This window comes from Tiliqua scincoides, chromosome 4 (genome assembly GCF_035046505.1).
Source record: "Tiliqua scincoides isolate rTilSci1 chromosome 4, rTilSci1.hap2, whole genome shotgun sequence".
NCBI lineage: Eukaryota > Metazoa > Chordata > Lepidosauria > Squamata > Scincidae > Tiliqua > Tiliqua scincoides.
Genome location: NC_089824.1, coordinates 149044460 through 149058010, shown reverse-complemented (window position 1 = coordinate 149058010; position 13551 = coordinate 149044460). Strand labels below are relative to the sequence as shown.

General features: G+C 39.7%; 1 protein-coding gene across 2 annotated transcripts in view; it reads left to right on the top strand.

The window, feature by feature from the left end:
- The window catches only part of PDE4B (phosphodiesterase 4B), a 284503-nt gene extending 273079 nt beyond the window's left edge, over positions 1–11424 (top strand). For both annotated transcript variants that reach the window (XM_066622876.1, XM_066622877.1), the window contains 8 exons: positions 671–849; positions 1136–1234; positions 1375–1539; positions 2514–2613; positions 3517–3671; positions 3774–3896; positions 5803–5985; positions 9382–11424. In XM_066622876.1, coding sequence (XP_066478973.1) covers positions 671–849; positions 1136–1234; positions 1375–1539; positions 2514–2613; positions 3517–3671; positions 3774–3896; positions 5803–5985; positions 9382–9747 — 1370 coding nt within the window. In that variant the 3' untranslated portion in view covers positions 9748–11424. The remainder of the gene's footprint in view (positions 1–670; positions 850–1135; positions 1235–1374; positions 1540–2513; positions 2614–3516; positions 3672–3773; positions 3897–5802; positions 5986–9381) is intronic.
- The last annotated feature ends 2127 nt before the right edge of the window (positions 11425–13551 follow it).

Below are 13551 nucleotides of genomic sequence, written 5' to 3'. Positions count from 1 at the left end.
TAACTTAGTCTTTAGCTATTAATCTTTACAAGCAATTGTGAAAATAGTAGTAATTATTGTCATAATTTGAACTAATTATTATTATTAATAATAATAACAGGTATTTATATACCGCCTTTCTTGGTCTTTATTCAAGACTTTATTCAAGGCAGTTTACATAGGCAGGCTTTATCTAAATCCCTATTTAAATAGGGATTTTTACAATTTCAAAGAAGGTTCTTTCTTTCAAGAACTACTACATTCAAGGTGTTTCATTCCAATCTGGCTTCACATTCTGGCCTCCATCCTCCCAAATGGAATTGCTCGGCTTCAGCTTGTCAGCTTGTCAGCTGCTCCAAGGTCGCATGGCGACCTTGTGGATGTTATCTTCAGGCAGACGGAGGCTCTACCCTCTAGACCAGACCTCCTGCCCATATTACACAGTATCTAAATATTGTAATATTTAGATATTACAATATTGTAATATTTAGATATTACACAGTATCTAAATATTGTAAATGCATTGAATTATTTAAACTATTTTTAATAAGCAAGTACTAATAGTAAATCTGAGAACCAAATATTGTAAAATGTAATATTTAAACAGACAGTGCTTATTGAAAAAGTTTGACTGCTCCACATATACTTTGTTTAATAAATGTTATAATTTATTTCTTTTTTTCCACCACAGACAAGCAGAATGATGTGGAGATTCCTTCCCCCACACAGAAGGACAGAGAGAAAAAGAAAAAACAGCAGCTCATGACACAAATCAGTGGTGTGAAAAAGCTAATGCATAGTTCAAGCTTGAATAACACTAGCATTTCAAGATTTGGTGTAAAAACAGAAAAGGAGGACCATCTAGCAAAGGTTTGTACGTGACTCACTATATTTCTGTTGGCCTTTTATGTTTACAGTGTAAATAAAAGTAAGACTGCTTTAGCCCAAGTGCTTTACATCCGCCTCTCACATAATTTGATGTTTCAGAGTTGAGACTATATACCATATTTTCTTGATAACTAAGCAGTTAGCAATTATTATGTTAAGAAAATGTTAAGAAAGTAATTGTTTGAGTTTATAACATAGTGACAGAGTTAATAAGATCTTGTCTTCATTGTTTTTCCTTTTCTTTTTTTATTGGTGTTTTTTCCACTAGGAGCTGGAGGATCTGAATAAATGGGGTCTGAACATATTTAATGTTGCAAGATATTCACACAGTAGACCTCTCACCTGCATTATGTATGCCATTTTTCAGGTTGGTAATTTCATGGAAATTTTGTTACTTTTTTTCTGTAAGAATGCTACATTTTGAAAGTCCCTACATCCTAACCTTCCCAAATAACAAATCCTTTTTTATTGATATCAACTTATTGATGTTTAATTTATCTTAAACAGGAGAGAGATTTACTGAAGACATTCAAAATCTCATCAGACACCTTTATAGCCTACATGATGACTTTGGAAGACCACTACCATTCTGATGTAGCCTACCACAACAGTCTCCATGCAGCTGATGTAGCCCAATCAACGCATGTTCTTTTATCCACCCCAGCCCTAGATGTGAGTAGGGATTTTTCCCCTAGACAAAATTATTCCTGTTGTGATAACAATGTTTTTACCAGACAATTTCCATTTCTTGATAGCATCAGGCCTGAATGAGTATTCTGAGTGTTAACAAACACAAGCCACATTATATGCATCATTCCGTTGCTTTGAGGACACTTCTGGAATGCCACAGCAGTGTTCATGAGTTCATTCTTGCTAGGTAGACAAGTTTCCAGACTGAGGAGGTAGGACTAACTAGCAGGATTGTGGGAGTTTCATGGCTGAATCATCAGCCTGCCATGAGTGGGAAAGAAGAGGTTTTGAATAGGAGTCACAGGTGCCGTGAAGATCCCAGAAACTACTACAGATGTGGCATATAGGCCACTCTACAGTCACTCCCCCTTCCCAGTGTTCTGAAGAAGGCAGTTGGCTGTTTTTGGCAGCTGCACATTCCTCACCCTGCCAACTGAGACCCATAACAGATTTCTATGCTTTGAAAACTTATTTCTTGCTGTTCTGTCAACAGTGAAAGTGCAAGATCTATAATTGGGGTTTATTTGTAACTATGCTGTTGAGTGCACATTGCTCTGTGGTTTAATTTGGACATATTGTTAATTTAGATCTTGATTTATGAGATGGGACCACAAACTTTTATGCGATATTTAAAATTTTATTTTTCTTGGGGGAGGGGGAACCTTTAAATTGTATGCAGTAGTTGCACTTTCACACAGTTCTTTTGCTTTTCCATAGGGAGAACTTGGGTTATTTCAGCATAGGAAATCAAGTCAGGTTGGAAGAAGAGTGGTGGGTGGTCTTGAAAAAGACTTTTGAAATCTATGTTCCAGTTGAAGGAGATGGTTGGGGCTAGACAAATTCTGTTTACTGTGGCTTATTTTGATAAATGCCGCTGATCTGGTCTCTGTACATGATTGAGCAAATAGTGAGTTTATAGGTATGAGGTATTTATTTGCTCATTTTTACCTTTCTAGGCTGTCTTCACCGATCTGGAAATCCTTGCAGCAATTTTCGCAGCAGCAATTCATGATGTGGATCACCCTGGTGTCTCTAACCAGTTCCTTATTAATACAAGTGAGTTCTCTATGGAATACACCTCCTCTCTCAATTATCAATTCTGGAATTTCTTCCTCATGAAATCCATTTATTGAGTTAAAAAAAATCAGGTTAGATATTTTGTTTAGTTAGATCTCTAGAGTGCACATTGGATTCCTAGTTTATTAACAATTTTTTAAAGTATGATGATATTGTTTGAACCTTAATGTGTTTATGGACAGAGTAGTTTGAGAGTGTCAGGCAGGCCAAATCAGTGCACCCACTGTCTACAAGCCCCATGGGAACTGTGCTATCTCCCTACTGTTTCCTGTTACAGCAAAGAGATAAGAATGGAGGGCATAGCATTGGTAGTAGCTAACCAGCCATCGAGTCCCACACTAGAAAGAGGCGTGTAAGTAAATATTCTCACATGGGTTGAGGTACATAAAAGAATGGAGCATCCAGGTTCAGATGTACTATGCCTCTGAATATCATGCTTCAGGTTGGGGGGGGGAACCAAAGGCGGGATGCAGCTTTCAAGCCCTGTTGGCTTCCTGGAAAAGTCTCGGTAGTTGTTGGAGACAGGATACGGGAACAGATGGGTCATTGGTTTGATGCTGCAGTCTGTTTCTTACATTCTTAAATAAAGTGGACCAGACCAAAATGGATACACAAAAGGCACATGTTGCTAGATAGGTTGCAAAACCTAAATAATATATTTCCTAAACATTTGCATACACTCAGGATTACTGAATGGTTGCTAGAGCACAGAACAAACAAAGCAGTACATTCTTTTCAACTCTCACAGCCAAAAGAGTATCCAGAGAGTAAAATGCTGCCTCTCAGGTTCCCCTTTTATGAAGCCTCTTGCACTAGTTTGACCTCCTGTGTGAAATTATGCATTGCACTCAATGGTTTCTCTTGGCTTTTTTCTTTTACCAGATTCTGAACTTGCTCTAATGTACAATGATGAATCTGTATTGGAAAATCACCACCTTGCTGTGGGTTTTAAGTTGCTGCAAGAGGAGCATTGTGACATCTTCCAGAACCTGACCAAGAAACAGCGTCAAACTCTCAGGAAAATGGTTATAGACATGGTAAGAAATAATCCTCCCAACTTTGCTGTGGCTCTTACCTGTTGTTGTTTGAACCAGAAAGATCTTTCTTTCTTACTAAGAATTATTTCTTGTTTCATGTAGGTCTTGGCAACAGATATGTCCAAACACATGTCCCTTCTGGCTGACTTAAAGACTATGGTGGAAACTAAAAAAGTGACAAGTTCCGGAGTCCTCCTTCTAGATAACTATACTGACAGAATACAGGTCTGTATGAATAAGGTCTTTGCTGTGATGCACTGTGTTGTTTTTTTGTTCCGTCTGTTTTCACACACTTTGATCAAACATGAGTTTCTTGGGAGTCCAGACAGCAAAGATCACCAAGCTCTTGGCTACCTGAGGAGAAAGTGTGCCCCACCACACTTAAATAATTTGGGAGATATTTTAGAGCCTGATTGCTGTTCATAGATGGGTCTTCCAGTGCAGGGTACTCTTGTGCTGAGACAGCTGAAGGAAAGTCTTTCCATAGTACAGGATGAAAAGGAAGACCACCCACGTAGGGGGAGGGCAAGACCACTCATAACCCCTCACATAGCATACTAATGATATGGGCAATGATTTGCACCAGAAAAAAAAAGTATAGTGAGAGGTAGCAGGCGACATTTAGAGCCGCTGGTGCAGAACTAAACTGGATGTCATTTTAGCTGTTGCTATAACTTCTGCTTATGCTGCAGCTTCACTTAGCAACTGGACTGAGCTGATAAGCACATTTGTGCACGTACACTATGTAAGCACATAAACCTTTCCACAAGACAGGAATTTGGTGGTTTGTGGTTTCCTGAATTCTTCCTCCCTCTAACCCGTTTGGAGAAGACAGGATCCCACAGTCATAATGAGCACAACCCATTTAGTGTTCTTTTGGATTAGTAGTACAGCCAAATGTTGTGCAATCCACAAATTTGTTCTTTGCATGTTTATGAATTCTAAAGATGAAGTCGTCATGGATGGCTAAGAATATTGAGAAGGGATTTCTTCATTGAAAGCAGGGACTCTACTACATTTTCTCCTCTGCTTTGACCACCAAATAGTGCAAGGAATGCAACTGTATTCAAAAGCAGAAAAGAGTGGTCAATAGTGGCCACTAAGTATTTTTTTTTCTCTGGATACAAATGTCTGTGTCTTTTAAAAATTATCGAAACAAAATATTTATGATACTTCTTTTTGTCTCTATAAAATCCTTTTGTCCACAATTATTCAAATAGTCATCATTCAAATTCTCATGTGTAAGCAACATGCCACAACACATAAGCCAGAACTAGAGAAGCTCACTTACTCAAATACAAAATACCACTGGATAACTTTGTTGCTCTATCATAAAAATACCACATATATTCCAAATATTTGGATCACCTCTGCTCTCCAATGATCAATAGTTTTGCCTCACCAAAATAAAAATAAAACATTTTTCTGTACTTGCCATTGAATAGGCTGTCTTTTCCCTTCTGGGAGTAAACACACACCCATAAGAAAGTTGTGGCAAACTCCTTCCTCATTATTTTCTTAGCCAACCATGTGTTCTCCTACCTTGCTTTACATCTAGCTCGGAAAGCATGTCATCACCTTCTAGTGACCATGTCCCTGTTCCTACATTTGGCTAAGGGATCACATAGATCCCTTAGATCTATGTGTAATGAATGATTACACATAGATATTACACACAGATTACACGTAGATTAGTATGTGTAATGAATGATTGTATTCATTGTAAGTGCTACGGGAGAATCCATAAAAGGAGTGCAACTGCATTCAAAAACACTATGAGAATGGAAGGAAACACCTGCATTCAGGAGGGAACCTTTGTAATTTACACAGACCAAGCATGTATTGCTTTTCCATCCTGCATATCCAGTTAATTAGGGTGACATACGGTGACCTTTTTAGTATACAGTGTCTCCCACAATACAATCTGAATCATCGCTTGGCAAAAATGTATTTTAAAGAAGTTGTATCCTCATAGCATATTCCAAAGTAAGGATGTTTTGGGGACCAAAATCATCTTTGAATGTGAAATTGTCCCAAAGGTGCTAGCAGTACCAAGTGCTGTGCTGTTCAGTTCTGCCTGTCTTTGTGAGCTTTTGAGCATGCTTTGCAATAACATGTTTTGCAATGACAGGTTCTTCGAAATATGGTTCATTGTGCTGATTTAAGCAATCCCACCAAATCCTTGGAACTCTATCGGCAGTGGACAGACAGAATCATGGAAGAGTTTTTCCAGCAGGGCGACAAAGAACGGGAGAGAGGGATGGAAATCAGCCCGATGTGTGACAAGCACACAGCTTCTGTAGAGAAATCTCAGGTAGTGTAACTTTCCACTTGTTTCCTATAAGCAGGGTTAATCCAGTTTATTTCTGATGCAACTCCCCTCCAAATAGTTGTACAAATGGTAAGTTTGATCTGAGGTTTGCCACTAATGTGAGCATTTGTTAAGGAAGTGACACCCTCTTTTTCTGTTCCATGTTGCTCACATTTGTTGGTGGCTTTCCAACCATTTCCTTCATTTAGTGCTGAATACTGATTGGTTCCAGATGCCTTTTACAGGCTTCTTTAACATAGAAGATCTTCTGCTACAATCAGTTCTTCACTTTACAAATCATCCTTCACTTTCACGTTCCCAATTTTAGTTGTGGGTATTTGAGAACCAATGTGAGGTGATAGCTCTGATGTTCAGACAGACTAGGGAGACTCAGTTTAAGTGTTCACTCATGCCACTATGTGGCATCAGCTCTCTCTCTCTCTCTCTCTCTCTCGTAAAGGTATCATGAGCTTAAAATGGAAAGGACCATTCTGAATTTTTGGGAGAAATGACTGAATAAAAATGTAACAATGATTATATTCTGAAAGAAGGAACAAGGCAAAAAAAATTGAAAATTCTTTACACATGCTGGTAAAGCATGCTGGTAAAGCAAAGTCTGTTTGCTTTTCTGGTTTGAGCTGTCTGTTCAAAAAATTAACTTTTGGCTTATGTTAAACACTGGAAATGTTTCCGCTGGTGTTTCTTTATGAATATAAAGTGCCAAAGAGCCCCACCTTCCAATATTCAGACAAAGCCATTCCACTTAAAGGTCTCCACTGAACACTTTTTGCAGGAAGTTTTCATCACCTCTTGGCTTCAACTGTTTCAACAGTTACAATACAATTATAATGGCTCACTCAACATCCTGTTGTGTCTGAAGGAGGCAAATGTGATTTCCAGACCAAACATCCAAGCACCGAGATGAGCTCCTTTGAGAGCCATTTTCCTGCTCCGTAGGATTGCCGCCCAGCAGCTTTTGGAGTGAAGCTATAGACTGTGCCCAGACGGAAAACTTTCCGTTGGCTTTCATAGCCATTCAGTTTTCTTTATCCTGTACTTCCTGTTTGTCAAGCAACTAAAAAGTAATTCAGTTCAGAGCTTACTCATCAACTAATATGTGAAGCCATAGTTATTTCCCCACAATGACACACCATTTCCACACTCTAGGTGCAAGAGGGTAGGTTTAAGGGAGGTTGCCTCCGTTGACTATCCCTGCTGTTTACAAAGTCTACTACATGGGGAAAATACATACTGTACTGTGGAAAGAGCACCCGCTTTCTCCATTAAACAATATAGTACATTGTACAAAGTAAGGTAATACATATGAAAACTTCATGCAATGGTAAAATGCCATTACAGTCTATAATTCCAGAAAAGCAGCCGCATGCTCTAGAATTCAGCTTAAAAATAATAGCAGTTCCAAAACTGCTGGTCAAGATCTTCACCAATATGTCTGTACTGTCATTCTTCCTTCCCCCTCCCCTACTTAAACTGTATGTGAAGAACTGGCATTTCCCACTGTATTTTCCAGACAGATACAGCATGTCAATTCTTCTTAGAATGCACTGAAATGGAAAGATTGTTCTTTTCCAGTCTAGTCCAACATATTGTGCCCCATTTATTTATTTACTTACTTGTAAGCTGTTTGTTTACTAGCAGGTCTTCAGTAGGGGAGGTATAAATAAATAATAATAATAAAGAAGCCCTGGGAGTCGGTCATAATCTCTAGGTTCCAACCATGCAATGATGTAAAGCTTACTACCGCCAAGTGGACAACCACCCCATCACTTTCCCACAAATGTAGGGAATGCTCAGCTTACCCAAGTACGTACATAAATCTGGCTCCCCATGAAGTCAAAAGCCACTATACACTGCATTTTTAAGCAGATGATTAACAGCCCAATCCTATGCATGTCTTCTCAGAAGTAAGTCCCATTAGTGTCAATGGGGCTTACTTCCAGGAACATGTGGATAGGATTGGGCTGTTAGGGCCCAATCCTATCCAATTTTGCAGTGCCGGTGCAGTTGTGCCAGTGGGGCGGGCACTGCATCCTGTGATGGGAGGGCAATCACAGAGGCCTCCTCAAGGTATGGGAACATTTGTTCCCTTATCTCAGAGCTGCATTGCAGCGGCACCAGTGCTGGAAAGTTGGACAGGATTGGGCCCTAAAAGAGTAACAGCCTGGATCCACCACTAGTAATGTGACATCCTTTCCCCATGCCATTGGTGGTGTATCTACAACTATGGAAAATGCTCAAAGTAATTTTTAGCCTTCTCAAAAAATGAAAAGGGTGAATGAGTACTCCAGTACAAAAATTAAAAGCATTTAATTAAATGGAAAGGATGCTGCTCTGACGCTTGTCATGTTGGGAGGGGTGTGCTTTTCAGAAGTTAAATGGCTACGGAAATGTTCCCTGTGGAGAGGTACAGCAGTGAGTTCTCAACTTCTGAAGCACACAAAAAAATTTAAAATAGTCATTTTGAGTATTTTTGCATTTTTTAAATTCATCTTACATTTCAGAATTTCAGGCATGAAATACAGCAGCGTAACGCTTGTTGCCAGTGAAGTGACAGAGATTAGCTAACAGGTGCTTGTGCCACTTGCGAAACCAGAATATACACAATGCTTCGAACTGCCACAAGTGCCTTATTGGAAGGAGAAAGGATAAGATTTTTCAAAGGAGAAAATATTGTGATGTATTGGTGGGAACATGTAATAACTCATAACAGACACATCTAGTGATAGAAAGACCTGTGAGTTTTCTGATGATTGAGTTACATCTGTATGTTTGTGGCGCAATAAAACTATTGTCTCGAAAGGCTCTTAAGAGCCCAGTCCTATTCTGCCCTCCCCATCAATGCAGCCATGACAGAAAAATGTGCACTGTATCCTGCAGGCGGGCAGATTAGGAGGCTTCAGAGGGGAAAAGTGAATTATTTCCCCTTACCCCACTCCGCAGTGGGTCTCCTCAGACCTGCACCACCTATTTAGCTGGTGCAGGTCTGAGGAGAAGAAAGGGAGCAGGGAGGTTTGAAAAAGAAGAGATAAGATCTCTGGGAGGGAGATCTCCTCCCTAACCAGCATCGTCCAGTCCCTGTCCCCACCACTGCCTTACCTGGTCTGGTGCTGCTGCAGCAACATTGTGGTGCTGTTACACCTTGCACCAGTGCATGCAAAATAGCCACTGCTGCACACTCTGTCAGCTGCAATTTTGCAACAGCAGAAGTGCCTTCCACAGTCGCAGTCCAACCCTCAATAGGATTGGGCTGTCATTGTAGTTAATCATAGAGCAGATATTTTCAAGCATTGTTGTGGTAGCGTTTGCTGCACCCATTTTTCCTTAACAAACTGAGAGTTGTAACATACACTCTTTTCTTTCTTTAACATTACTCTGCAGGTTGGTTTCATTGATTATATTGTCCACCCGCTGTGGGAAACATGGGCAGACCTAGTGCAACCAGATGCCCAAGATATCCTGGATACTCTAGAAGACAACAGGAATTGGTACCAAAGCATGATCCCTCAGAGCCCCTCACCCCCGCTTGATGAATGCAACAGAGACTGTCAGGGCCTGATGGAGAAGTTCCAGTTTGAGCTTACCCTTGAAGAAGAGGATTCCGACGGGCCTGAGAAAGATGGTGATGGTGTCAGCTACTTCAGCAGTACAAAGACACTCTGTGTGATTGACCCAGGAAAAAGAGATTCCCAAAGGGAAGCTAATATAGAAATTGTGGCAGAAGATACATCGCCTATTGATACCTAATGCAATGTGTCAATCTGTATAAGTGGATTTAAATACTTCAAACACATGCAGGTTGTCTTGCTGACTAGCCTGATGTCTAGAGGTCTTAGGCCAGCATCTACCGTTGGCTTAAATGACCTTTCCAGTGAATTGAGATTGGAGTCAGGGTAAAAGAGCGTGTTGTGACTGCTCAGGAAATTAACAGGTGATTTATATTGCAGCTTACGCTTTGTCAGCCAAAAAAAATTGTTGTGGTGTTTTGGAGCTGATGTGAATTGTTATGGAACAAGCTTGATAGTGAATGACACACAAACTGAAATTGTTTTCAGTTCTTCAGAGATGTTGAAATCTAGACAGGTCTGATGGCTAGAACTATTGATCAGTAACTCTGCATTTAAAACGTGTCCACCTGTCTGGAGACCCGTGTGCCTTTTTTATAAACACTTTCACGTCTTTTCAAGAAACCTACTAAATATGTAACAGAATGTGTTTGATATTGATGTATAATTTTTTAATTATTCCTGTTTTGAAGAACGAGGTCTTCCTTTTTATGGGCAATACTTGTTACTTTATTGCAGTTTAATCATTCTGACTAGCTAAAGAAAGCAGGGTGCCACCCTCCATGAGTTACTGCACCATTGGTCACTTTATCAGTCCTGCAGAACCTGTGTACCTCCTCTGTTTGCTTGCTACTGAAAACAGCATTTTTCACTCAACTGTTTTTGACCCTTGCTGCGCACAGAATACAGTTGAGCTTTCTGTTCTCCTAGCACAATACAGCACATAGAAAAACCAGCATACTGAGGTTGTGTGATGTGCATTCTCCCTGTATTGGTTTCTTAACTCAGTGGAAGTTGCACGCATGGTTCTTTTGTGTTGTCCTCCCCATCCCGCATAGTTCATGTCAACTAGGTTTGGTGTCTCCTTTTCTCTCCTGCACTTGCCTTGAACTCTAACACGTCCATTACTGTTTATAACAGTGTATTTATTACTTAATGTATATAATGTAATGTTTTGTAAGTATTAATTTATAAAAATTAACATTGCCTGTCAGTGGTGATGTTACTTCTGTAGAAGACTCTGGATAAGAGTTGCCTTTCTAGTAACCTTTTGTATTGCATAAAATAGAAGAACCTGAACATAGCTTAAAAGAGACATATGGAACCCAGAGAGGGCATTCAAGTGGCATTGGCTCAGAGGAGTTTCATTTTCACCAGGGTTTGGGAATGTCATCAATCTTGGAGATGCAGAAAGATTTAGCACAATCTGTTCAGATTATGTGAAACTACTGAAACTTTTGAAAAAAGAAACCCCCAGCAAATGCCACAAAATGTTTGTGTCACTTTCCAATTTATGAACAAATCAATGTGAATTTCTATGACAAAATGTGAACTGATGTTATAATTGTGCTGTGAAACTTCTTCCAACAAAGCTTGTTAGGCATGTATGCAGTGCCAATCTCAGTTTGTAAAACTACGTTTCAAGCTTTCAGTCCAATTTGTGACTCACTTGTGATGAAAATAGCACAGTTGTGCATGATCAATGGGTTTATATGTCTGTTTAACACTGCATTGTTCCAGGTGGTTATTTTGTTTCAACGTTTCACACAATGTATGTTGTTATAGTATTATATATTGTGTTCAGGTGCACTCTTAAAAGATTTTTATATGAAGTGAATAAATGAAAGCATGACTTAGACAGCACTCTCCTAGATTTATTTATTTTTAATCTAACCACTTTGTTTCAGTGGCTTGGGTGTCTGTATCCAAAACAAACTTCTTGAACTTCTCATCTATCACTGGTGGTGAACAAGGGATGAATCAGTACACCATCACACCATTTTGTTCCTGTATAATCCATCTGATCTAGTCATTAGCAGAGACATGGCTCTGAATTAGGTGCCCCACTGTGTGTTGTTTCTATGATTTTATTAAAGCCATAGGAATTTCCAGGGACAGGACCATTGCGTACTGGACAACTGTGACTCACTCAATTGTGTTCCAATATTGGACATTTGCATCCATTCTTTTTACTTCCTGGACATTTGTGTCCTAATATTTATATTTCTGTGTACTTTTTTATTTTTAGGGTTTAGGCTGGGATAAGAGGTTTAGGTTAGGCTATATAACATGGAATTTGTTGCCCAGTTATAGTGAGATGCAAATGACCAGGATACAAAAAAACCCCAGACATGAATGTCCTGGGATGCATCTGTCCAGAACACAATTGTCCAGGATGCCAATACCCTAGTACCGGAACATCCATCTTAAGCCCTACTTGCCCAACATTGCATATACTCAGCAGGGATCAAATGTGTACACCTGTGGGCTGGGCAGAAATGTGTTAACTAATAGAAGGCTGATACCTGGTTTCACATTGTGCAACTGTGGATATCAATTCCATTTATATTATCATTATTTATTTATTTAAGAAATTTATATTCTGCCTTTCCCCTGCCAAAGCAAATGCCCCAGGTGGCTAACAAAGCTTATAGTCAAGTACAAAGTATAGCAACAGGTAGAAACATCAAATGAGGTATGAAAACATTAAATTTTCACACTACATAGTGGAAAATAACCAAAACAGAGCAAAATTAACAATTAAATGAGTCCAAGGAGGCAGTCAAGTCGTATTTCAGAGGCACAGAGGCCAAATATTCACTCAGCAGCCAAATGCCAGACAAATATGTTTTGAGCCTTCAACAAAAAGTCATGAGGGAGGGAGTAGTTCTCAAATCCCCTGGGAGGAATTCCATAGTTGTGGCACCACTACAGAGATAGGGGTGTGCAAATTTTAACTGCTATCATCTAAAAACACAGTTCAACAGGGATATTAACTTCATATTAAATAATGAACCAACACAAAAGAATACCTTAAAACAGTGTTGTTGGCTCCCCCCCCCCAAATTGCTCATTAATGTTGGAGAGAGCAGAGATGGGTATGCTAAAGTGTTTGTGTATTTGAGGATTAATAGAGAAGAGCCATCTGCCCCCTAGTGACAGCTGGGAATCTGTTGAAGCTATTCAGTCTGTGTGTATGATCAGAGAGATCTCTGGTTCTAGTTGTATGTTATAATTGGCACAGGCAACAAACATGCATAATTGATTGATTATTACATGGAATTCTGGAGAACATCCCAAGAAGTACATTATCACAGAAAGCTGCATTGCTCAACTGAAAAGGTAATTGAAATCCATTACCACAAATAGTGATACAGCCCAATCCTACTCTCCCCCCATCCTGCTGGTGCAGCAATGCCAAAATGGCTACAGCTGCATTGTGCAGGAGGGGGGCAGTTGTAAGGTCTTCCCTGGGTAAGGGAAAATTTGTATAACATTTGTAGTTATATCATGACCAGCTTGCAGAAACTAACTTGCCACCCATTTATAGGTCCAATGCAAGGTGCTGGTTGCTACCTGCAATCCTATATATACATATCTAGAAGTAAGCCCCATTGAACTAAGTGGAACTTACTTCTGAGGAGACATGCATAAGATTGGGCAGTTAAAACCCTACTTCATTTAAAGCCACAATATCTAAAGGACTACTTTCTGCCACATGATTCTGCCTGTTCACCAATATCTTCACAGAGGCTCCACTCTTCATGCTGTCACTGAACAAGTCTGAACTGGCATGCCCTTGGAACAGAGTCTTCTCTGTGACAGCCTCTTGAATATGGAACTCCCTGCCTCAGTGAGTGTGGGACATGCCTTTTTCTTTGCTTTTAAAAGGGTGCTTAAAACACACTTGACTTTTGGTTCTCAAAGCCGAGTTCTAGAACTACTGCTGCTGCTGCTACAGTGCTGTATTTCTAGCTGTCTGTAA